The sequence below is a fragment of the Cetorhinus maximus genome, chromosome 20 (genome assembly GCF_964194155.1).
Source record: "Cetorhinus maximus chromosome 20, sCetMax3.hap1.1, whole genome shotgun sequence".
Classification (NCBI taxonomy): Eukaryota; Metazoa; Chordata; class Chondrichthyes; order Lamniformes; family Cetorhinidae; genus Cetorhinus; species Cetorhinus maximus.
The window spans coordinates 87,900,699-87,925,312 of NC_135898.1; the positions used below are offsets into that span (position 1 = coordinate 87,900,699).

At 40.8% G+C, this 24,614-nt stretch overlaps 1 protein-coding gene across 3 annotated transcripts in view; it reads right to left on the reverse strand.

Annotated features, from left to right (window-relative positions):
• Nucleotides 1-10,073: 10,073 nt before the first annotated feature.
• The window catches only part of LOC144694556 (metal transporter CNNM4-like), a 98,639-nt gene continuing 84,098 nt past the window's right edge, over nt 10,074-24,614 (reverse strand). Inside the window, exons 8-10 of one of the 3 annotated variants that reach the window (XM_078565122.1) lie at nt 17,436-17,534; nt 16,099-16,215; nt 10,075-10,544 (exon numbers count right to left, since the gene is read on the reverse strand). In XM_078565122.1, the coding sequence (XP_078421248.1) occupies nt 10,465-10,544; nt 16,099-16,215; nt 17,436-17,534 (296 nt within the window). In that variant the 3' untranslated portion in view covers nt 10,075-10,464. Of the gene's footprint in view, nt 10,545-16,098; nt 16,216-17,435; nt 17,535-24,614 lie in introns of those variants that run through there. The other 2 variants (XM_078565123.1, XR_013579773.1) reach the window with 2 other exon arrangements.

A 24,614-nucleotide genomic window follows, 5' to 3' on the forward strand; every position in this document is an offset into this window, starting at 1 on the left:
CTGGGGCATAGATCAATAAAGAAACAGTGGCAGACATTTAAGGGGATATTTCAGAATACTCAGAATAGTATATTCCTACTATGAAGAAAAATTCTAAGGGGAGGACCCATTATCCGTGGTTAACTAAGGATGTAAATGCGTTGGAAGAAGTTCAGAGAAGGTTTACCTGAGTGTGCGCTCTAAGTCAGAATGTGAGCTCCAGGTCAGAGTGCGTGCTCCAGGTCAGAGTGTGCGCTCTAAATCACATTAACAGCTCTTATTCAGAGTGTGTGCCCTAATTCAGGGTGTGTGCTCTTATTCAGGGTGCAGGCTTTAATTCAGCATCTGGGCTCTAAATTAGAGTGGAAATATGAGGAAAGATTGGACAGATTAGGCTTGTATCCGCTGGAGTTTAGAAGAGTAAGAGGTGACTTGATTGAAACCTTTAAGATCCTGAGGGGTCTTGACAGATTGGATGTGGAGCGGATGTTTCCTCTTGTGGGAGAATCTACGACTAGGGGTCACTGTTTTAAATGGGTGACCCCTTATTTTTTAACAGAGATGAGGCAAAACTTTTTTCACTCAGAGGGTCGTGAGTCTTTGGAACTCTCTTCCTGAAAAGGTGGTGGAAGCAGAGTCTTTGAATATTTTTAAGGCAGAGGTGGATATATTCTTAGTAAGCAAAGGGGTGAAAGGTTATTGAGGGTAGGTGGGATGAAGATTCCAGATTACTATCAGATCAGCCATGATCTTATTAAATGGCGGAGCAGGCTCGATGGGCTCAATGGCCTACTCCTTGTTCATTTAAAAATATCACTGCAAGCGATGAAAGGGAAGGAAGATAAGAAAGCTAAAACTCGCAGTTTTGTTTTTGGAAAGTGCTAGTTCTGTTAGCAGTACTAAATGACTCATTAAAGGCAAGGTTTAGTGGACCTTATAGGGTTGAAAAGAAACTGAGTGATGTAAATTATTTAATAAATACTCCAGGTAGAAGAAAGAAGCAGAGGGTGTGTCATGTAAGTATGCTTTAAAAATACCTTGACAGGGAAGAGGAACAAGAAGAGGTATTAGTGATGGTGGATAATGAGAAAGAGGTAGAAGTGAAGGACTCTGAAATTGATTTTCCTCTAATTCAATTGGATAATGAGGGGGTACTTAAATTTAAATACATTATTAAGTTACCTTCCAGACAAGTGTCAAAGTGATTTGGAGAAGCTATTACAGTCACACAAGCCTATTTGTGGGAATAAACTGGGAAGGACAGATTTAGCTATACATGATGTGTCTGTACAAGTTTCATCTTCAATAAGGCAACTTCCTGTAGATTAAATCCAGCAAAGTTATCACAAATACAGAAATAAATTGATTTCATGCTTCAAAATAATATCATGGAGTCTAGTTCAGTAACTGAAGTTCATCTATTGTACTGGTACCAAAAACCGGATGAAACACAAGGACTGTGTGGACTATCAAAAGGTGAATGCGGTGACAAAAGTAGATTCCTATCCTATACCAGGGTTGGAAGATTGCATTGAGAAAGTGGGATAATCAAAGTTTATCACAAAGATGGACGTGCTAAAAGGATATTGGCAAGTACCATTATCGAAGAGAGCAAAGGAGATATCGGCTTTTGTGACACCAAATGGACTACATCAGTTAAAAGTCATGCCATTTAGTATGAAGAATGCACCTGCGACATTTCAAAGACTAATAAACAAAGTAATTGCAGGTCTAAGCAATTGTGCTGTTTATATTGATGACTTAATAGTTTTCAGTCAGACTTGGGGTGAGCATTTACAGCATCTGGAAGAATTATTTCCTTGATTACAAGCAGTTAATTTGGTGATGAACTTGGCTAAAAGTGAATTTGCAAAAGTGCCAGTTACGTATCTAGGCCATACCATTGGGCATGTAAGGTGGCTCCAAGAGATGTGAAAGTCAAAGCTATTGTGGATTTCCCAGTGCCTACAACAAAACGAGAAGTTTTGAGATTTCTAGGCATGAGTGGGTTTTATTGGAAATTTGTACCAAATTTTAGCAGTGTTGTTGATCCACTGACTGAGCTATTAAAAAAGAACAAGAAGTTTCGGTGGACACTGGAGTGTCAGAAGGCATTTGATAGTTTAAAAACTGTATCAACTACGACGCCAATTTTGGCAGTACCCGATTACGCCAAGCAATTTAAGTTGGCCTCTGACGCATGCGATATAGGAATTTGGACCATACTGTTACAAGACGACAACACTGGAATTGAAAAACTGATCGGATATTTTTCATGGAAGTTGAATGCACAACAGAGAAGATATTCAACGATTGAAAAGGAGACATTGGGTTTGGTGTTAGCATTGCAGCATTTTGAAATCTATGCAGCAATTTGTTAGAAACAATTGTTCATGCAGACCACAATCCTTTAAAGTTTCTGAACAAATTTCAAGACAGAAGTACAAGGCTATTCAGATGGAATTTATTACTGCAACCATTTAATCTACAGATAATACATGTCGCTGGACGAGAGAATCTGATTGCAGATGTGTTATCCAGAGTTTGAAGTTTAAAGGGAAAATTGGACATTTTAAAACCTGGACACTGAACTGGAATGACTTCTGCTGATACCAAGGAGTTGTGTATATATAGTTATGTTAATGCGTGCACCTGGTGATGTAATAGGAGATTGTGTAAGATGGGTTATTAAAACTGAAGCCATCTTTTTAAATTATGACAGTTCATTTTTCAATAAAGAGGGGGATGTCATGGAGATATTGTGTATAACATTATTGGAAATTATTTTTTAAAATAAAATTCTAGTGGGGGTCTGTGTCTGTCTTAATTGGATTAAAGCCAGCTAGTTTGGGTGCTTTGATGTCTAGTAGTTTTGAGATGTTAATTGGGTGAACAGTAAGATGGTGTTCATTTGCATTTGTTGAATAAAACATTCAAGACTAAGGGTAAAATCTTGCACCTAGCTAGAAGCCAAACAATGTGTTTATTTTTTTCAGTTTACTAATAAAATTGGTGTTATGAAAGGGGTTTTGTTAGAAGAGCTGAAGTTCAAAAGACCTAGTGATACAATGGAAAATGTATATTGAAATGGAAAGCTAAGTATATAAAGAAAGGAGTTTGTGTAAGGTAGAGCCATTTAAGACCTAACCAGTCTGCATGCCTCCCACCAACTTGCAAAGGGACCTCATTTGGAATTCATAAGGTCAAATGTGCTTTGCCTGGTGTCTAAAGTCTATGGGTTACTGTTGCCTTAGTGGAGATTTACCTGGGGGTGATTAATTTGGGGTTTTGTTAAAAAGTTATTATAGTAGTAATTTGTAGCCACTTGTATGTGTTTAATTTGTTGTTAAATTAATAAATGTTTAATTTAGTTTTATATAAAAACCACAAGACTTGGAGGTCTTATTCCTACTGAATTCAAAGTCTGCATCTCGAAATTACAAATTGCAAAGATGGATTGCGACAGTTGTTTCAAGTTTCCCTCTGGGATTTGAACAACTCAGCCTTTACCATCAGCTGTGTCATAATAACCTTGCACATAGCACACACCTGTCACACTTCACTGTACTAAAAGCACAAAAAGCCAGATATTTCCTGCTGGTTTTTCTGGACTTTCTTAACAAGCAACTGCCAAGCTGTAGAAATCTCAGTTGGCAATTAGTCTTAAAATGACCACATGATGTTTCATTTATATCTTTTTAGTAGCCTTAAAGGTGACCCTGATCAAGAATACCTATCAGCAATAACATGGAAATCAGCCAGCATGGACTATATTATAATGATGTTAATACAACAAAAAAAGCCATATTTTCCCAAGTTCAATTCAGACCACCCCATCCAAACAAAAACTGTCAACGTTAATAAAGTCAAAAGTAACCTTTAACACACTTAGATTGTGCTTGCTTTGAACTGCTTCTATACCTGAAACAATTTATAATATTTATTGTGCATATATATAACAAATAATTTGCACACAATAGTGTTACCATAGCCGTCCTTCATCTTGCTATTCACTAAGTGAATAGTGAATTCACTAGTAATCAGCAGAAAATTACAACCAGATGCGTCTTGTTCCAATTTTTATTGTGTCACCAAGTCAACAATTACATTTACAACAGTTAGATTTCAACAGTGGTAACAGGGCGGAACATTACTTGTTTAAAAAAATACATATAAAGTAAATATGAATTTTAACTTTTTAGAGGTAGCATACTTGTGAATTATTCACTGAATCTAAGAGCACAATACATGCAATGATTTTTCTAGTACAAATGACAATAAAGTGCTAATTCGATTAATGCATTTGAAAGCACAACATTTTAAACAGAATTACAGTATGCTCTCCTATTCTAATGCCCCAATATGAGCCATCATATAAAATCCCCGTACAAAAAATAATGCATGCGTTTGCAACATACCCAGGATAGGAATGGAAACGAGAGGCATGTTCACTAGATTGGGTTTGAGCTACTTCCCATTATTGGCTGAACTGAGAAACAAAGCAACTATATTTTCCCCATAAGATTAAAGCAAAATACTGCGGATGCTGGAAATCTGAAATAGAAACAGAAAATGATGGAAAAACTCAGCAGGTCTGACAGCATCTGTGGAGAGAGAAACAGGGTTGATGTTTTGAGTCTGTATGACCCTTCACGCTGAAGAAGGGTCATACAGACTCGAAATGTTAACCGTTTCTCTCTTCACTGATGCTGTCCGACCTGCTGAGCTTTTCCAGCATTTTCTGTTTCTATATTTTTCCCATGCTCTTAGTCCTTAATCACAGCTCAGTGAAGGGAACAAATACTTTGTGTTTATATGCAATTGGCAAAAGCACCTCATGTGAACATGTTTGTCATCATCTTTAATTTTTCATCTCACTCTGGTTAGGCTAGAAACCTCTGTGCTCAGCCACTTGCACCTCCTCCTCAAAAGCAATAGATTTGACCAAATGTTTAGTGACCCCTCTAGTGTCTCTCTTCCTCAGCATCAGTTCCATTCGCCCATCCATACAACACCGAAGGACACTCTTTACATTAAAGGTGCTCTATAAATGTAAGCGCTTATTGGGTGGCATCCACAAATAGTATACTCTACTCCTTTTGCAGCACAGTCATTGAGTAGCTCAACAGTTTTTACCAATCACAAACTGGGAGCATTGCATTGGTCCCAAACACAGCATTAAATCTATGAAAAAGCTGGGAGTGCAGGTTCAATAGAATAAATATATGGAGGTAAATTTTACCTTTCAACATACAATTGGTGTGGCAGGAGCACCCATCAGGCATGGGGTGTGGAGGTAGAAGTGCTCAATTCACAGCCTGCAAGATTTTTGTCCAATTGTGCAGGCCATGAACTGGGTGCACTGATTTATTCACTTAAATTCCCATTACGTGCTCCCATCAATGGTGGTCAATTGTAAAATTTACTTCAATGCCTTATCAGTCAAGTCTTACAAAAAGGACTCTAGTTACCAGAGGAAATCTTTATGAACAACCTTCCATTCACTATGTAAGAATCAAAGTTGAAGAGAAAACATAAAGGCTAACCAATCCTTAAAAAAGACTTTTCTTGCCAATTTCCCCCTTTCTCTCCAGAAGGCACTCCGAAAACTTGGTCACGTGATCTCTGTTCGTTAATATTTTTCATGCATTTCCTGGCAAGTTATTCAATCAAGGAACACTGATTTTTTTTGTTAAGCAAGTTGTTTCCTTTCTCCTGTCCTTTTCCCCAAAATATCTTCCTTGTTAATGCATTCTGAAAACAGACAGCTTTATAGTTTGAGGGAGAGTAATTTTTCAACACAAAATATAGAATATTATTTTGGAAATGATTCCCAATTCTATAGATAAACTCAAAGAAGGGTCACAGCTTTACAGTACGAAGGGGAAACTTTCACTGCAATGGCCTTAGTTTTGATGGTTATGGTACTGACTCACTCACTACATGTTGCCAATCCACTGCTTGCTCTAACCTGAAGTTGCCATGCCAGTTGTCTGATTTTGGCTCAGGCAGGCACTATAGTTTTAAGTGGGGTGTTTTTGTAATCCAGATACCGGTGGCCTGGGAGTTATATTTTTCTTGGCAAAAAACAAAAAAGTGGTTCTCTCCGCAACAATAATCAAGTTGTGTTCTCAAAAAAAATACACATTTCAAAGTTATGGCATTCCCCTGTTTTTCATTAAAATAGTTTTGTTCTTCCTTCAAAAGACCGATTTTTTAAAAATAGAAGTAATTGCCCATCTACTCACTTTTCTTATGATCTGGAGGCATTGGAAACTAAAATTTGCAATGAATCATTCTCAGCAAATATCAGATCTCAAGTCACAACCTTACTACCGGGCCAGAATGGAGTTGAGAAGAACCAACCTTAACCTGCACCCATTTATGCACAGTTACAACAACATTATTCATTTAGAATCTTAACAGGAGTCTGTAGAGATAAATTATGCCAAATGCTATCCCATTTTCACTCTCCAAGTTAAAAGTTAAAGGATAGGTCGTTCTAAATCTTTTTCCAGTAGAGAAAGAAACTATTCTGTTCCTGGGTCTCTTTATTCTAAGGCTCCCAGTTACTTGTTCCCCTCTGATTTTTCTCTTCCTTTAGGGAATGGCACTGATCCTGTGCTAGCATAGTGAAATCGGGAAATTCAGTCAAGATCATTTAACTATTCAATAAATAAAGGGTTAAACAAAATATAAAAATATAAACATTTCTTATTTGGAATTCAGTCTTATCATCACCTCAGTGAACTCCAGTGTGAATTAATAGTAATCTATTCTTCTTGTGCTGGGTGATTCACCATGACGTGACTTGACTTCAGCGTCTTTTGAATTGCATTGAGACCTTCTTAAAGGTTTTGCTGCTGTGAAGCAATTTGTTTAGTGCTATTGGTTCCCTGTAGGAAGTACAGAGTAGTCATATAGTTTCTGGAAATCTGAAATTAGAAAAAAAATAAGATGCTGGAATGCAAAGAAAGTCACCTGTAGCTTAAGGAGAAAGATAAGTTACATGTTGTGGTGTAGCCTTTTATCAGGATTCTCAGTTTGACTACAGAAGCCTTATAGAGGGCCTTGTCAATGTCAATCTCCATAAATCATTACATCAACTTGCCGTTAAGAGGCTGATTTGACCTGCTTTGTACTCCTTTAACTGTCTTTGCACCTTTCTCGACTTTAAGTCTTTATGTGGGCTAGTGAGTCCTCTGATACCTTATTCAAGTCTTTGGGCAAAGCGGCTTGAAAAAATATGAGCAGGATATTCAATCATGAGGATATCACCCAAAGTCTACGTCCCCGCGCGCACAAACACTCTCTTTCCATTAATGGTCACAGGATGGAAAACTGACTGACTTCAGCCCCCCTTCTCCACCTCACCAAACTCCTTCCCCAGCCCAGAGGCACTGAGATCAGTTGTAGCACTTTACCGCCACCACCAGCCGCTCAAATCAGCTAACTCAATATCAGCACCTCATGTTTAACATACATATGGTTTGGCTGCGTTTGCACAGTAATTGCACATAAAACTCCTAAAGACTTGCATGTAACAGCATAAGGACCCTTTTGATGTATTAATGGTTAATTGATAACTCTTAACCCAATCCTTTTTCTTTCCCTATTTCTCTCCAATTCATCCTCATTTTCAGTCCTTTCCATTTAATTTTACATCCCCTATCCCCCCCTGTTAAGATACACTATTTGTTCCATTGTTCACCATGGTCCCTGTTGCCCTTGCCACACTATTAACTACTTACATTTCCAGCAACTTTGTAGGCATAACTTTTTAAAACCTAAACATACAGGAGCAAGTCACATGGGCACACTGCAAGATGCCCAACTTGAGCAAAATCAAGCCCAGTATTGTTTTTAAAAAATACTGGAGGGAGGATAAAGGCTATTCAACTGGGTGGGGTGTTTGGGTGCAGGATGCCATGTGGTGAAGCCATCAGGAATAACCAAAATTGACAGACCTACTTCTGAAAAAGTTATGCAAAGTAGTACTACACTGGCACAAAAGTGAATAAAAATTTTGCAATTTTACTTACTTAAATGCAAAAATTTCTCCCTACCTCCAATGAAAGCACTAACTGTTTCAGGGCTATGGTTTCATGAATACTGGTAACCTCCAACAAGGGCCATGCAGGTACACAGCATCACACTATTCAACCATGGAGGACATCACAGCTGATTGCAATATCTTAATCTTCTGGAATACCTTTCAATCTTTCATCTAAGCAATCAAGGTCAAAATCAGGAACTGCTCTTTTCGCACTTGTCCACCAATTTACAAGCGTCAAGCAATGCGCGTATTTGTTTTTAATTGTAGGGCAATCCATATAAACTATCAGGATTGCACCTCTCCAAATGGCTTAATGAAATTCACTTGTAAGCAGCTGACTCATACTGACCAGGAACTATAATATTTGATCCTTCGTCAGTGCTGATTTCAAACTGTATGGTGGAACAGGTGCTAGAATTGGCCTCAGTGCCTGAGGTTTGGCAGAGGAAAATGACCCAGGCTTCCTGCTCTGACTTGCCATTCAGTGATCCCTGCTATATACTTCTGGCAAGGAAATATATACTTTTCAACAGGTCAAAGAGCGATGACCTTCTGGCTGTCAAAGGACCTGGTATCAAGGTTCATACATGAGTAGTGGATATTGGGCCAGTTACCTCACCAAGGACTCATTGTCTAAGGGTGAAGAAGGGAGGCAGAAAATTGTCAGGAGAAAAAGAGGACTGCAAAAATTGTAATTCAAGATGTGAAAAGGCTGAATAAATCTACAATATATGCAGCCCCTTGGAGTTAAATTATGTTTTCATGGTCCAACTATGATTGTGAAATAGTTTTTGTGTCCTGACGCAAAAGCTGTAGTATAAGTTGAGAACAGCCACCAATGTGATTGTGTATTGAATTCCTAAGAGGACAGTCTTACTGCTTTAATTTCCACTGGCTGCAGTATAACCGCAGCAGCTGCAAAGTATGTTTTAGACCATCTCAACGTCAGTGCAGGAGCAAGTGCCCCCTCACCTCAATGCCAAAATTAACTGAGATTTGGATGGCTGAGCCAGCAGTATAACTTGGTGTCGTAAGATTGAGCTGCTTTGAGGTACCTGTCTCAACTGGGTGACACTTTGAGCAAACAAACATTCAGTAAAAGGCTTAGAAACTCAAAGGGTCTGTGACAATGTGCAGTAATGACATGAAGCAGAATTTGTGCCACAAAATGTGCAGTGCTTAAGAGTAATGCACTCGGAGCAGGTTTGCAAGCAAGCTGTTTCTGAGATGGGGCATGAGGGAGAGAGAGGTGAAACAGCACAGCAAGGATAGAGAAAAGGAATAGAAATGTCCTGTTTAAGAATATAGACAGCCATTCATATACAGTACTGTTATTCATATGAAACTAGTGATTACTTTGTCTCGGCTATTTCCTACAGGATAATAGGTTACCATTGCAAGGCTATGGATTCAGGTAACATTATACACTACCGACGCTTTTGAAACAATAGGTATTGCAGTGGTGAAACCGTAAATATTAATTACTCTCTACAATATATATTTGAGATAATCACAATAAAATATTTACCTGAAAAACTTCAGAGGTAATACAATTCATAAGCACAGCACTTAATCTGCAGTGATTTGGGCTGTAGCATGCTTTGTATATATTAAACAAGGTGACACTTGGAGGGGCAAGATTTCCTCTTGCTATGATAGCGACATAGTAAACATAGTAGGAAGTTTTCCCACACATACAATTTCTACTGAAATTGTAAAAGCATTCCTTTAGAATACATTTATCATTTCACTAGGAAATGGGCCTGCTGTTTTTACAACTTTGCTAATATATAGCGACAAGAAATCTGCCCCCCCTTCCCACCCCCCCAGGGATGCGTGTTACAAGACAAAGACACATCAAAGGGGCTCATATCATCTTGTGAACTGAAAAAGCAATGCTCCAATGGAGCATCAGTGCTATGTGAAACCTGAGAGATGTTACATTCCTGAAGCATACTTCAATCTGTGCCACAGAAATGGTGTGTTTACAGTATCACAACACGCCTAAGTTATAATGGGAGAGTGGGGGGTGGGGGTGCAGCAGTAGGCTGACAGGAATAGAGACTTTCATTGAAAAATAATATTTTACACTGTCCAATCCTTTGGACACATTATATAAAATGCTTAAATCAGCTATTTCAAAATCTATATAGTTTGTTCCTCTTAAGTAAAATGAAACAGCAATGAAAAACATGCAAAACCCAAATTCTTGATTCAAGGTATCAAATGAGGAAAATTGTATCAAGTTACTTGGGCCCCACTCTCTGCTTTAATTTTGTTTCACGTTTACAAACACTGCTAATGTCTGACTATCACAGCTTCTATTATTTGGGCTCTGGTGTAAGGAATGGTTCACAATCAGTGAGTGATTCTCCATGCAGCCCATCAAGTGACTCTTTTGCTTTAACCTTGTTGCTTTGCTGGAGATGTCAGGCCTTTAGCTGAGGTACGTTTAAATTCTCTTCAGGGCTTTTCTCACTGTCCCTGGAGGGCTTCCTCTTTCTGCCACCTACAGAGAGTTAGAAAAACAAAAATATAAATTTTGGAAAATGCATACACTTGCAAGTTCTAAGAATGGTGATTACGTTACTGGACTAGTCCAGCGGCCTGGACTAATAATCCAGAGACATGATTTCAAATCCCACTATGTGATTGGAGAATTTAAATTCAGTTATTAAATAAATCTGGAATAGAAAGTGAATATCAGTAAAGGTGACCATGAAACTATGCTGTAAACCCATCTTGTTCACTAATGAATTCAAGGAAAGAAACCTGCTGCCCTATCCGATCTGGTCTATATGTGACTCCAGACCTACATCAATGTGTTTGACTCTTAACTGACCTGAAGTGGCCTAGCAAGCTGCTCAGTTGAATCAAAACTGCTATGAAAAATGGTAAACCACGCAGCCTGCAAGGGTTCAAGAAGGCCACTCACTACCACCATCTCAAGGGCAATTAGGGTTCAGCAATACATGCTGGCCAAGCCAGTGACGTCCGCATCCCCTGAATGAATAAAACAAAGTCCAAGTGTGCTCACTTGGTTCAGCTGGTAGCTCCCTTTCATGAGTCAAAATGTTGGGGTTTCAGCTCCTAACCTAGATTGAAACTAAAGACATGATGGGAATGGTTCCAGCAATGAGGAAGTTCAGCTACATGGATAGATTGGAGAAGCTTGGAGGAGAGAAGACTAAGAGGAGATCTGATAGACATTCAAAATCATGAGTAGATAGGGAGGAACTGTTCCCAATGGCAGACAGATCGAGAACCAGAAGGCACAGGTTTAAGGTGATTGGCGAAAGAGGCAATGGGAAAAGAGGGAAAAGAAAATTATGCAAACAGTGGTTAGGATCTGGATTGCACTGCCTCAAGTGTGGTGGAGGCAGATTCAATCAAGGCCTTCAAAAAAGAATTAGATCATTATCTGAAAAGAAAAAAAATTATAGGGCCACAGGGAAAAGGCAGGGGAGTAGGACTAGGCAAGTTCTGCAGAGCACTTGCACAGACATGACAGGCCTGTGCTGTAACCATTCCACGATTCTAAGAAACACTACTGTAATATTGAGGCTGTTGGAGGTGGATGAGACGTTAAATCCACATCCTGTCTGAGCGTTACTGTGATTCACATGGACACCAAATAATCCCATTACATGCCTCAAAGAAAAGCAGGGAGTTATCTCTAAATCATGGGCAAGCATTACTCCATCAGTTAATATCACCATAAAATATCAACTGTGACTGCATGTGGGGCACAGCTGGCACAGAACAGCTGCCCTGTCTGGCCACAGAACAATGGCCACTGTATTCCAGAAGTATTTGGATGTGTAGAAATTGCTAGACAAATAAAAGAGCAAAAGTCCATCTAGTTTGTCATTTTCTGTCCTGTAAGTTGCAAGATGTGACAATGGAGTTGTTAACTAATCGTAGCAATCAATCTCCATCAATTAGTTTATAACAGACACAGACATGAGGCGAGATGAACCCCAGTGGAGGAGAGCTATGGGAACAGCACCTGTTCCTCCCAAGCATTGCCGCACTCACCATGTCTTTTCTCAAATTACCCATATCCCAAAACGTGAGTGAAGCACTTTCAGATGTGTTGAGATACTTTATAAATGTAAATTTTATCACAAATTAATTTAAATAATTTATTTAAAGAACAGAAACACATTGGGTAGCATGAGCGGGTTTGACACAAATGAACTACAGGATTGAGTGATCAAAGTTAAAGGCTTCTTGGCTTCTATGGTTCAATACCAAACTTCACAGTATCTTTACTTACTGAGCCATAGGGAACTTTGCTTAGTATTTTTACTCTTTTATGAAACAAAAAATATCTATCTGTGCTGTACTTTTAAAAAAAAATCAAACATCCCAAAGATTATTCTAGTTATGAATGAGCACAATTTATGTCACTTGGAAAAAGTGGCACAGTGTTAACTTTGTGGCCTGACTTTGCTACTACTGTCCTGAATATTGAGGATACGTGTGGACAATCTGGAGCCTGCTCCAGATCGGTCTGCTTGTGATTTCAGCCAGAAGGTGTAACCTTTCTCTTTTAGCAAAATCCCCTCAGTGCAGTACTGAGGAAGAGCTGCATTGTTAGAGACGATGGCCTTTTGACGAATTGCTAAACTGCCTGCCTGGTCAAGTGGATCTAAAAGAGCTTTAAAGGAGAGTGTTTTGAAGGAGAGGAGCTGGAAGTGACCTGGCCAGCAGTCATCACTCAACCAACACCATTAGAAACAGATCAACTGATCCTTATTCTCACTGCTATTTGTGGTGCCTTGCTGTATGTAGATTGCATAAATCCCATAAAACAACACTAAGAACACTTCAAAAAGTAGTTAATTGGCTCTCGGGCACTTTGCAATATCCCATGAAGGTGAAAGGTGTCAGATAATTGTGTCTTTTATTTTGCTTATCTATCTTATACATTTTTATGGTGCGTTTCTCTAGTTCAGGCCTGTACAAATTGGTTATTAAATGCCTTGTAGGCTACCACTGTGTTTGCTACAGAGCCTAGGATGACCACAAATAGCTGAGTGCTGGAAAAACAATCTACATTTTATTTCACTCGTCAAGAAATACACCTTGAACATTAATCAGAGAGAAATACATTTTAAAAGCAAATTAAAAGCATATTTACTGTATCCATGAGTTCATCAGTTTGGCAGGGAAGACGAAAAAGACCAGAAAAGAAGCAGATGGGGGATAAAAGCATTCATACCACTCAAGTTGGATAGTTACCTTGTTTGCAGCCTGTGCAAATCATGAGCTCACAAGCCAATGAAAGTCTGGGGGAGAGTAATTATAAAAATATTTACAATTCTTTTTAAAATGCATCAAATTTCCTGCCCCGATTGGGACCCTCTAATTTTAAATCTCTCTCCCCTTCAGCTAGCCGCTGCCAGCACTAACTGGGAACAGCTACCAAGCCCCAAAGCAGCTTCATTCATTCATTTTAATAGGTTCAGAACTTCAGACTCCCCTGGGAGCTGATCCAGAGTCTATGATCGCTGCGATCTCTGCTGCCAGTATGTGCGTTCCCAGGACCAGGAAGCCCTGGATTGGCATGAAGAGCGGTTTGTAAATGTGGCCCTATCTAAAAATCAATAGTGCTGTGCAGAACGCAACAATGCCACGGGAGTGAACTGAAGTGAAGCAGCTTTGAAATGACAAAGTCATGTTGGGAACTAATTTTTTTAAATTACAGGAGCACTTCAAACAGAAAAATGCTCTCCCTGGATCTCCCTTTCGCTCTGCACTAGTTTATGAAGGAAATTTCGAGCCCTAGGGCAAATGCAAGTCATGGGTGGTCCCCTGGCTCCCAACATCAGTAATCTATCAAGTTAGATTAACCCCTTTGTCAGCCTACCTAATAAGAATATGATTGGCCACACATGGTGCAATACTACTGGAGGCAACGGTCACAAGTATCAGCTCTAGTTACCATTATATCAGTACTGATACATTTTACTTGCATTTTGTTCTGGGCTTAAGGTTGACCTACAGTAAACTTGTAATTGGTAGTTATTCTGCCTTAGCTTCAGTAAAATCCTCCACCAACAGGGCAGCACGGGACCAGTACAAACCTGGCATTTACGATACTAATCTCACTCATTCAATCAGTGGAAAATATGGAGTTCAAGGAAGATCAAGCACTCCACCTTGTTGTGCACCATCCAGCAAATAGACACAAAGAAGAACTTAGGAGGGGAAACAGGAGGAGCTGGAGGAGAAAATAAACAGGGGCAGCAAGGGAAGCAGTTTACACATAAATAAAAGAAAAAGCCTCCATAATCTGAAAGTTGTCTGAGAACACCACCAGGGCTCGAATCAAATTGGTGCAAAAGGATTTACTGAACCATTGTCACCTTATAGTTGGAAAGCAAGCATAGCACACACATTCAGTAATCACAGCAGGTTGGGGTGGGGGGCTGGGTGGTGGTGTCAAGCTGATTGGAAATGAACACAAACAGTTATCATCTTAACAGAAAGTGACTGTATCTTAACTTGTCCCATGGGATACGAAAAGCAGTCAATAGCTCGCATCAATAGGGTTGTGATCGATTTCAGTGGCATGAGGAGGAAAATTTGGCATCAAATTACCCATTGACAACACCATATGAAATGGTATATTTTGCAGATGAATTTATTAAAACACAAGGCTGCAAAATGAGTTGCTATTTTTCTTAACTTATGGATGACAGGGAAAAATCCCATTGAGAGTTTCAATATTTTCATGAAGATTGAAGAAATCTCAAACCTGTAATAATCATCTCAAACAAATGGTAAGATTTATTCCAGGATTGAGGATTTAAAATTCAAATTGTGTGTTCTTTGGGTCTGGCTTTAGACCAAATGGGTTACAGAGACCAAACTCAAATGTTGTTCCCCCTCCTTTTTGTTTTTTCCAATAATTTTTATAGATTTTTCTTTTCCCACCTATTTCCATTATTTTTAAATGTGTTTCCATCCATTGTTTTATCTCTACCTTTTAGCCTTTTTCGATTCCTTCACCCCACCCCCACTAGGGCTATCTGTACCTTGCTTGTCCTGCTTTCTACCCTTAATTAGCACATTCCTTTAGATAATATCACCGCCTTCAACACCTCTTTGTCCTTTTGTCTGCGACATCTTTTGGTTATCTCCACCTATCACTGGCCCTCTATCCAGCTCTCTTGTCCCAACCCCCCCCTTAAACCAGCTTATATTTCATCCCTTTTCTATTTTTCCTTAGTTCTGTTGAGTCATGCGGACTCGAAACGTTAACCGTGCTCCCTTCCACAGATGCTGCCAGACCTGCTGAGTTTTTCCAGGTATTTTTGTTTTTGTTTTCGATTTCCAGCATCTGCAGTTTTTTGCTTTTATCGAATGTTGTTCTCTACTTGACATACTTGTCAAGGCTCATAACAAAACCACCCTAACTGAGGCAAAGATAAATCTCACAGGCCTGGCCACTCAGATCTAATCAAGACATGGAGGTGATTAGGGCCAAGGTTGTGGGTAGCTGAGGAATGATTTGGGTTTGGGTGTTAAGTCTGAGATTGGTTCAGGGAGCATGGTGCCAACTTGGGTCACAGCCTTGATGAGCAAAGGTATGAAGGGCAGGTCAAACTTGACCCCTGGAAGTATGGTTGGTTGGGGTAGCTGGGGAGAGTGAAACAGTCCCGATTAGCAGTAAGAGCAAATTCACGCAATACTTCTTAATCTGAGAGCATAAAAGAATTATTGATAATCCAGTCGAGTCAAATAGCCAGTTTCTGTGCTGCTGTACACGTAATGTAATAAGTTGTCAGGATAGATTGTTAAAATGGTCAGTATAAATGGCTAAGAAAAAATTGATGGTTCTTTAGAAAAGAGAAGGATAGAAAAGATATTCTTAGAATACCTTAGGATAGAAAATGGAGTTTTGAGTCTAATGGTTTGTTCCTGTTCCTAAAAATGCTCATTTTCTCTGTCCAAAATCCAGCATAGACTCTCCATGTACTATAGCCATAATACTTGTATTGCATTTCACAGAGACAGGGTTTTTTTTAAATAACATTAACAGTTGCACTAACTTAGTTTCCTCAGGAGCTTCTTGCCAAGTGTCTCTTCTGAGCCGCTAAGTGAGGTGCTATTTTTCCACTCGGGATTGTTGACCTCAGGATCAATGTTTATGCTGGTGTTTTCATCGTCTGAAAATAAACAGAAAATTAACTGACAGCTTAAAAGGGTAAAGATCTCTGGTGCATTTATTTGAAATCTTTAACTCATTAAAGAAAGGGCTTTGAAATGCTTTCAGTTTCTTGCCAGTAATTTCCACAGAGCCTCTCTCAAGTATCTTCCTTTCGCTCCACCATTCTTTTATTTGTTTCTAACACACACTGTGCCCTAGTACAGAAAACAGACTGAAGAACTGCTCACGAAATTCTGCTGTCAATGGGGCTCCTCAGCTTACAGTGAAGGGATACAAGAGAGTGCTACAGTGTGACACCCGGCAATCTTTTTAAAAAAAACCTTCATCCCCACCCAATTTTCTCCATTTGGCTCCCAAGTGAGCCACCACTTCCTAGGATGCTGGCAGACCACTGATTCCCTACTTAAGTAATCGTTTCTTCATGCATTGCCTTGAGCATTGGCCTCGCATGACAACACACACTTTCTCTCAAGGGCCACTGAAAGTGATGAGGAGTGGGCACCCCTGTGGGGGTGTGGGGACACTCCTGCAGCCCAGGATGCTGACACTAATTATTATGCTCCCACTGTTCTCCCAGATGGTTTCAATCAATGCAGCACACGCCAGGGATTAAAGCCCTAGTACTTCTTTCAGTCACATATCACAAATATTTACCCACTGAGCCATCAGGGAAGACCCCACTCAGCAATTTAGTTTCTCCTCTAGCTGATGGTGAGGCATCTTTGTGGGCGCTTCCTCTGGGATTATGGTTCCTAGATTTGTTCTCTGTGGGATTGGGCATCCATATGATTCATGGTTATTTGAAGTAATTATCTGTGCTGCCAGTCTTCTGAAGAACCGACATTCTAGATGCTCCCACTCCTTGGCTCTCCCCGACCCCTCTTAATATCTGCGTCTCCAGTATCCTGCAGCTTTTGGAATGGGACACTGGCCAAAACGTAATAAAACCTACCTGAGACAGGGATATATCATATCATAATCCCTGATTTATTAGGGAGCACAATGGTGAACAGGCTGATTATTAGTAGAGATTTTAGAGATTTAAGAGATCCCATAGGTGTACTCAAGCTAATCATTGCCCCCTGAACGTAATCCCCTATTGTGTTCGCTCATAAGGAGCATACAGCTGAGCTTAGCACTTTGTCCCTCAAATTGGTTTGAAGGTTTATATTTTGTTTGTATTACTTGCCAGATACTATTTGTTAAAGAAACACTTACGTTGCTTAATCTTGAATCCAGTCACGTCTGACTTATTTAATGCATCTACTCCCAAGAAAAATAGATCACTTGGGCTTCTCATTCCATCTGACTTGCTGCCTATAAGTGGGACATAAAGCTGAGCAACTGAGAAATGCTACCTTTCAATGTTTGTTTTAAACAAGCAGCAATGAGTACGAAGAAAATGTACAATCTTTACTGTAGAAAGCACAACACATTCAGGCAACACAAAATTGGATTCCATTACAAGATCACGCGAGTTAAAAGGCAATTAAGAAAAACACAACAAAGACAGCTTACCATACAAGAACACTGTGAACGCAAAGAGTTAATTGCTCAAACGCCAGCCAAAAGTTGTTGGGTTGTACTCTGTTGGATTAATATTGTGTTAATATATTTTCTCCATCAAAGGCCCTGTGAACAACAAACTGCTGCTTGCCTATTGTAAACTTTTGGAACCAAGAGAAGTGATGGAACACTGGCACAAAGCCAAGAAATCAATTTACAAACTAGAGAACATGAAACTTTTGCAGTCATCTTAAGTGTGGTCTTGTTCTTAAACCCACTGTCTACCACCACTTTACTGGCAAAAGTATTCAAGCTCTGACACTGGAGTTTGTATCTTGTATTATCACCTCCATTGGCTGGCAGGTTTTTCCATGCTGCTTTCAGGGGAGGGGAGAAACAGGAGAACAATGAAAAGAAAAATGTAAAGGCCTAGCCGGGTCCATATCCTATGCAGACAAATTCCCTCACTTTAACTATTTGTGATGGTTCATATTATTAAGCGAGCGCATTCTTTGTGATCTACTCTCAAAGATGCAACATTGCAACACAGAGTGAGAAGAAGGATCACAGTATTAATGTTCAGTAGATGGGTCCTTAGAGCAGTCTCTCCCTTCTTTTGCTGTACAGCAAGAAAAGGTGGGGTTATGTAGAATCCCTAGTTCTGTCAGCAGCTCACTGATGGACAAACAATGAATGAAGGTGCATGAGGAACGAAATCTACATGTGATGGCTATAAAATGGCTAGGGATGGTGTTATGAATGTCACTACACTACAGTAATACTATTCAACCTATGTAGAGTGGAACCTGTTTTTGAGGGGGGGAGGGGGAGAATCCCAAGTCCTATTTTACTTATCATGGAATTGAATGATTCAACAATCTCATCACCCACTGATTACTAAAAAAATTAATTGCAGACACCATGTAACCTCTTCGGAGCAGTAGAATGTTGCCTATAGATCCACTAAATCACTTTCTCCAATCCTTGCACATTAGTTGAATGTCTTAATTATACTTCCATAAAAAAAAGACATTCCCGTTCAACTATAAGAAGCTGAGAACCATAATTTTCAGTTGACGCTTCCAGATAGTAAACTATCAGATCCCACGTCCAAACAGGCAGAGAATAAACTATGGATGAGAACCCGTGATTCACCCCATGGTCACAGGTAATTTCAAGTGAAGGCCTTTATTGCAAGTTGAGCTGTGCGCTCCCAAGATCTGTGCCCACCTCCTTTGCTAACTAGGATCTGTTCTGAACATTAGAATGTTGAGTGCTGTACAACATGACCTGTTGCAGATTTCCCACTCTTTCCTCCAGTCAATCCATCAGAAGCAGGCAAATCCAACTACCCTTGTGGGATTGAGCATAGACATTAAGATGTGGGCAATGAGTGGTGAATTCAAGGGCAGGATTTTTAAGATTGGTGTACGGGCACAATCGGAGGGCCTGGGAACAGCCATGGGAATGGACCACCGACCGTGACTAGGCCCCCGACCGCGATTTCACACTGGCCAGTCAGCGTGAAGTGTGCGCTGCCAGGGTGGGGGCAGGAGGAGGGCGGGTGCTGATGTAAGTGTGGGTGTGGGGGAAGCGCTGAATGAAAGCTCCCTGCAGGCAGAGAGCTGCCCCAGGGAGCTGAAGACTTTGAAGGTGTTAAATAAAAATTTTAAAATCAGAACAAAAATGTCCAAGCATCACAGACGCCTGAAAATATACATTATAAAAATTGTGTAGATAGATTCTTATATTTTTTATTTAATAACAGGAACTTCATCCCGCCCTTGGAGGAGGTTTCATGAAAAATGTAAAGGCCGCCTGGCCGATTCGCCTGTCTGCCAACTGCATGGTTGGACAGATCACGAAAAATCAGGGACAATTACAACAACTTTAATGGGCTGAATTGCCCTCTTAATTGTCGGTGGGTGTGCGTTTCCGACTTTTGCATGTGCCCGCCGAACAAAATATTGCGCGGGTGCGGGATGGCGTCAGGGTGCCCGCCTGACATCACTGCGCGCCATTTTACGCGTGAGCAGGTCGGGCGTGTGTCCGCATGCCAACCTGAAAATTCTGCCCCAAGTGTTTTCTTGCCTTACCAGGTCTGCTTTCTCATTTGCAAGACGGTACATGGGTGCAGTTTGATTGTTGTGAAGTTGTACAATGAGGAATCTGAAATTGTAGTAATGTAATGTAAAACATGGTGTACGAGGAAAGGGTTGGAGGCTAACTCAATTCTACTCAGTTTAACTTCTTAAGGGACAGCAACTTTGTCAGAAAGAGAAAGAACAGTTGTAGAAGCGCGTGAATTTTCATCCTGATGACATTGTGCTTAACATGTCCAGCTGAAAGTGCAAGTGTTTAAAAAAAATCCAAACTGTAGGCCTTGGGAGCCCATGGCAACTTTTCATAGCGCAATCCAACATCTCACTTAAGTCATTCCAAAACAGCACTATTTTAACAAATTCAAAAAAGAAAATCAATTCTTTTTACTGGCCTGGAGCTCAATCCAGGTGCTTCTTTAGGCGGGGAGTAAGAAGGTGCAAAGGTGGTGAAGGGAAGGGAAAATGATATTGCTTTAAATGTAACCACATCCCAGTTGGTTTTCACAAAAGTTCTTTAACTGCTACAATGTGCATCATTCAACTGTGTTCACTTTTAGATGTATTTTGATTTAAAATGCATTCATTAGAATTCAACATATTGCAGTTATCTGGCTTGGGATGCACACAATGTCAGCAACAAATAGCATGAGGGGATTGTCCTAGTGTGTCTCAGTGGTTGTTTCAGATGTCCTGTGTGAACCACAAACAGAAAATAATACAAACAAAACAGATGCAACAAAAACAAAAGCATGCAGGAATCCGGAGAATGAGAAACAGCAGGAGACGGTTCGGTTCTAATGCTTTGAAAACACATGCTTGGATGAAACGGGCATGTGGTTTATTCCGTTTACCCTTCTAAAATATCAAGCATTTTTTCACTGAACATACTAGTGATTTAAAGCACTGATGATGTTATTACCTGGTATATCATTGTTAAAAATCATCACTTTTTGTTTTATTCATTCGAGGGATGCAGCCATTGCTGACTAGGCCAGGAATTATTCCCCATCCCTAGTTGCCCTTGAGAAGGTGGTGGTGAGCTGCCTTGAACCACTGCAGTCCATGTGGTGTAGGTACACGCACAGTGCTGTTAGGGAGGGAGTTTCAGGATTTGACCCAGCGACAGTGAAGGAACGGCGATATAGTTCCAAGTCAGGATGGTGAGTGGCTTGGAGGGGAACTTCCAGGTTGTGGTGTTCCCATGTATCTATGCCCTGTCCTTCTAGATGGTAGCGGTTGTGGGTTTGGAAAGTGCTGTCCAAGGAGCCTTGGTGAATTCCTGCAGTGCGTCTTGTGGATGGCACACCCCGCTGCTACTGTGCGTCATGTGGAGGGAGTGAATGTTTGGGGATGGGGTGCCAATCAAGCGGGCTGCTTTGTCCTGGATGGTGTCAAGCTTCTTGAGTACTGTTGGAGCTGCACTCATCCAGGCAAATGGAGGGTATTCCATCACACTCCTGACTTGTGCCTTGTAGATGGTTGACAGGCTTTGGGGAGTCAGGAGGTGAGTTACTCGCTGCATGAGTCCTAGGCTCTGACCTGCTCTTGTAGCCACTGTATTTATATGGCTAGTCCAGTTCAGTTTCTGGTTAATGGTAACCCCCAGGATGTTGATAGTGGGAGATTCAGCGTTGGTAATGCCATTGAATGTCAAGGAGTGATGGTTGGATTCTCTCTTGTTGGAGATGGTCATTGCTTGGCACGAATGTTACTTTCCACTTGTCAGCTCAAGCCTGGATGTTGTCCAGGTCTTGCTGCATTTGGACGTGGACTGCTTCAGTATCTGAGGAGTTGTGAATGGTGAACATTGTGCAATCATCAGTGAATGTCCCCACTTCTGACCTTACAATGCAGGCAAGGTCATTGATGAAGCAGCTGAAGATGGTTGGGCCTAGGACACTACCCTGAGGAACTCCTGCAGTGATGTCCTGAAGCTGAGATGATTGCGCTCCAACAACCACAACCATCTTCCTTTGTGTTAGGTATGACTCCAACTAACGCAGAGTTTTCCCCTGATTCCCACTGACTCCGGGTTTGCTAGGGCTCCTTGATGCCACATTTGGTCAAATGTAACCTTGAGGTCAAGGGCAGCCACTCTCACCTCTGGAGTGCAGCTCTTTTGTCCATGTTTGAACCAAGGCTGTAATGAGGCCAGAAGCTGAGCGGCCCTGGCGGAACCCAAACTGAGAGTCCGTGAACAGGTCATTGCTAAGCCGCTTGATAGCACTGTTGATGACCCCTTTCATCACTTTACTGATGATCAAGAGTAGACTGGTGGGGCGGTAATTGGCTGGGTTGGGTTTGTCCTGCTTTGTGTGCACAGAACATACCTGGGCAATTTTCCGTATTGCTGGGTAGATGCCAGTGTTGTAGCTATTCTGGAACTGCTTGGCTAGGGGCACGGCAAGTTCTAGAGAACAAGTCTTCAGTACAATTGCCGTAATATTGTCAGGGCCCATAGTCTTTGCACTATCCAGTGCCTTCAGCCATTTCTTGATATCTTGTGGAGTGGAGTGAATTGAATTCGCTGAAGACTGGCATCTGTGATGCTGTTGACCGCTGGAGGAGGCCGAGATGTTTCGACCACTCGGCATTTCTGGCTGAAGATTGTAGCAAGTGCTTCAGCCTTATCTTTTGCAGTGACATGCTGGGCTCCCCCATCACTGAGGATGGGGATATTTGTGGAACCTTCTCCTCCAATGAGCTGTTCAATTGTCCACCAGCATTCACGGCTGGATGTTACAGGACCGCAGAGCTTAGATTTGATCCGTTGGTTGTGGAATCGCTTAGCTCCGTCTATCACTTGCTGCTTAGGACTACTTGTGTGCCAAACAGCATGTGTTGTACCCCAGCTCAATGTTAGGTATACCTGGTGCTGCTCCTGGCATGCCCTCCTGCACTCTTAATCGAACCAGGGTTGATCGCCTGGCTTGGTTATAATGGTAGAGTGGGGGATATGCCAAACCATGAGGTTCCAGATTGTGATTGAGTACAATTCTGCTGCTGCTGGCCCACAGTACCTCATGGATGCTCAGCCTGGAGTTGCTAGATCTGTTCGAAATCTATCCTATTTAGCACGGTGGTAGGGCCACACATCATGATGGAGGATATCCTCAATGTGAAGACGGGACTTTGTCTCCACAAGGACTGTGCGGTGGTCACTCCTACTGATACCGTCCCATGAGCCCTGCAAATTGGATCATGTTGAAAAAGTGAATGGTTACAATTTCCTAGATAATGTACTGGCTTTAAAAAATGGGGCACATGGAATAGCGTAGGCATAAGATTTAAATGAAATATAAACTTTAAGGTCAAGAATATGGTTATATATGGTTCTATAGAATGCAGTGTTCCAATAAAAGCAAATATAAAGGCAGCTTTTCAATGAAAATAGCAGTATTATTTCCTAAATGGCTCAGTGAGTGACTACGCAATGTGATGTATTAATGAGCTGCACAGACTGGAGAGGCCCCAATGTCGATGACTAGCTTGTACTGGGTCAACTCATGAGTACCAGTGTCAAGGGTCATAGTAGGGATATTACAGACAGCCTCAGTAAACTTCAACAATAAAGTGTGCGGTTGGTGGTGGGTGTGGATGGATGGGAAATCAGCCAGGTTTCCCACTCCTGCTTGACTGCCAGTAACTGGTGCTAGAAGGTACACACATTTGCAGATTATGTACTGGGCTCATCAATAATGCCCACGTCTCTACCGTTGCTTAATAGGGCAGCAACTGTTACTATCTAACTGAAATATGAAGAATGCCCAGTTTGGGTGAACACTGAAGAGCTGCCAGCATCCATACAACTATGTGCCCACTCACTACCTTCAAGAAAGGACATGGGAAAAATAGGTAAAAGCAAAATTCTGTGGATGCTGGAAATCTGAAACAAAAACAAAAATAGCTGGAAAAACTCAACAGGTCAGACAGCATCTGTGGAGAGGAATACAGTTAACGTTTCGAGTCCGTATGACTCTTCATCAGAACTAAAGAAATACAGAAATGTGGTGAAATATAAGCTGGTTGAGGGGGGTGGGACAGGTAGAGCTGGATAGAGGGCCAGTGATAGGTGGAGGCAAAGAAGAGATTGCCAAAGATGTCATAGGCAAAAGGACAAAGGGGTGTTGACGGTGGTGATGTTATCTAAGGAATGTGCTAATGGTGACATTAAGGGTAGAAAGCAGGACGAGCAAGTGACAGATAGCCCTAGTGGGCGTGGGGTGGGGGGGGGGAAGGGATCAAATTGGGGTAACAGGTGGAGATAAAACGATAGATCGAAATAAATTTAAAAATTTAATTTAAAATAGGAATGGGAGGGAAATAGAAGTAAAATATTGAACTTCTACGCATATTGTTGCTCTGCCTAATTCGTGGCATAAAGAGGTTATATGTGTATGAAAACAAACAAATACACGCAATTAAATGTTGGAGGGTAGAAAAGATTTATGATTAACTGGTTTGAAAAGTATCAGTGGAAGGAATATACAAAAAAAAATTAAATGTTGGCAACAGCAAAACACATAACAATTTTAAACAAGCTGCAAATAAAGCAGGCAGGTTTAGTGACAATACTCACAAAGCACGAGTCATGCAATTAAAGTTTATCTAAAAGCTTGAAACTAAACACACAAAAGAAAGCAAACAAATGGTGGCAAATACTGTTAATCTACTGTTTTATTCCCAGTCCAATTACTGCTTGAAAATCTCAATGTCATCAAAAATTGTTTTGCCTGTGAGGGAAAATCCCTCCAGATAAATATTATATAGTGGTTTGGTTTAATATGGG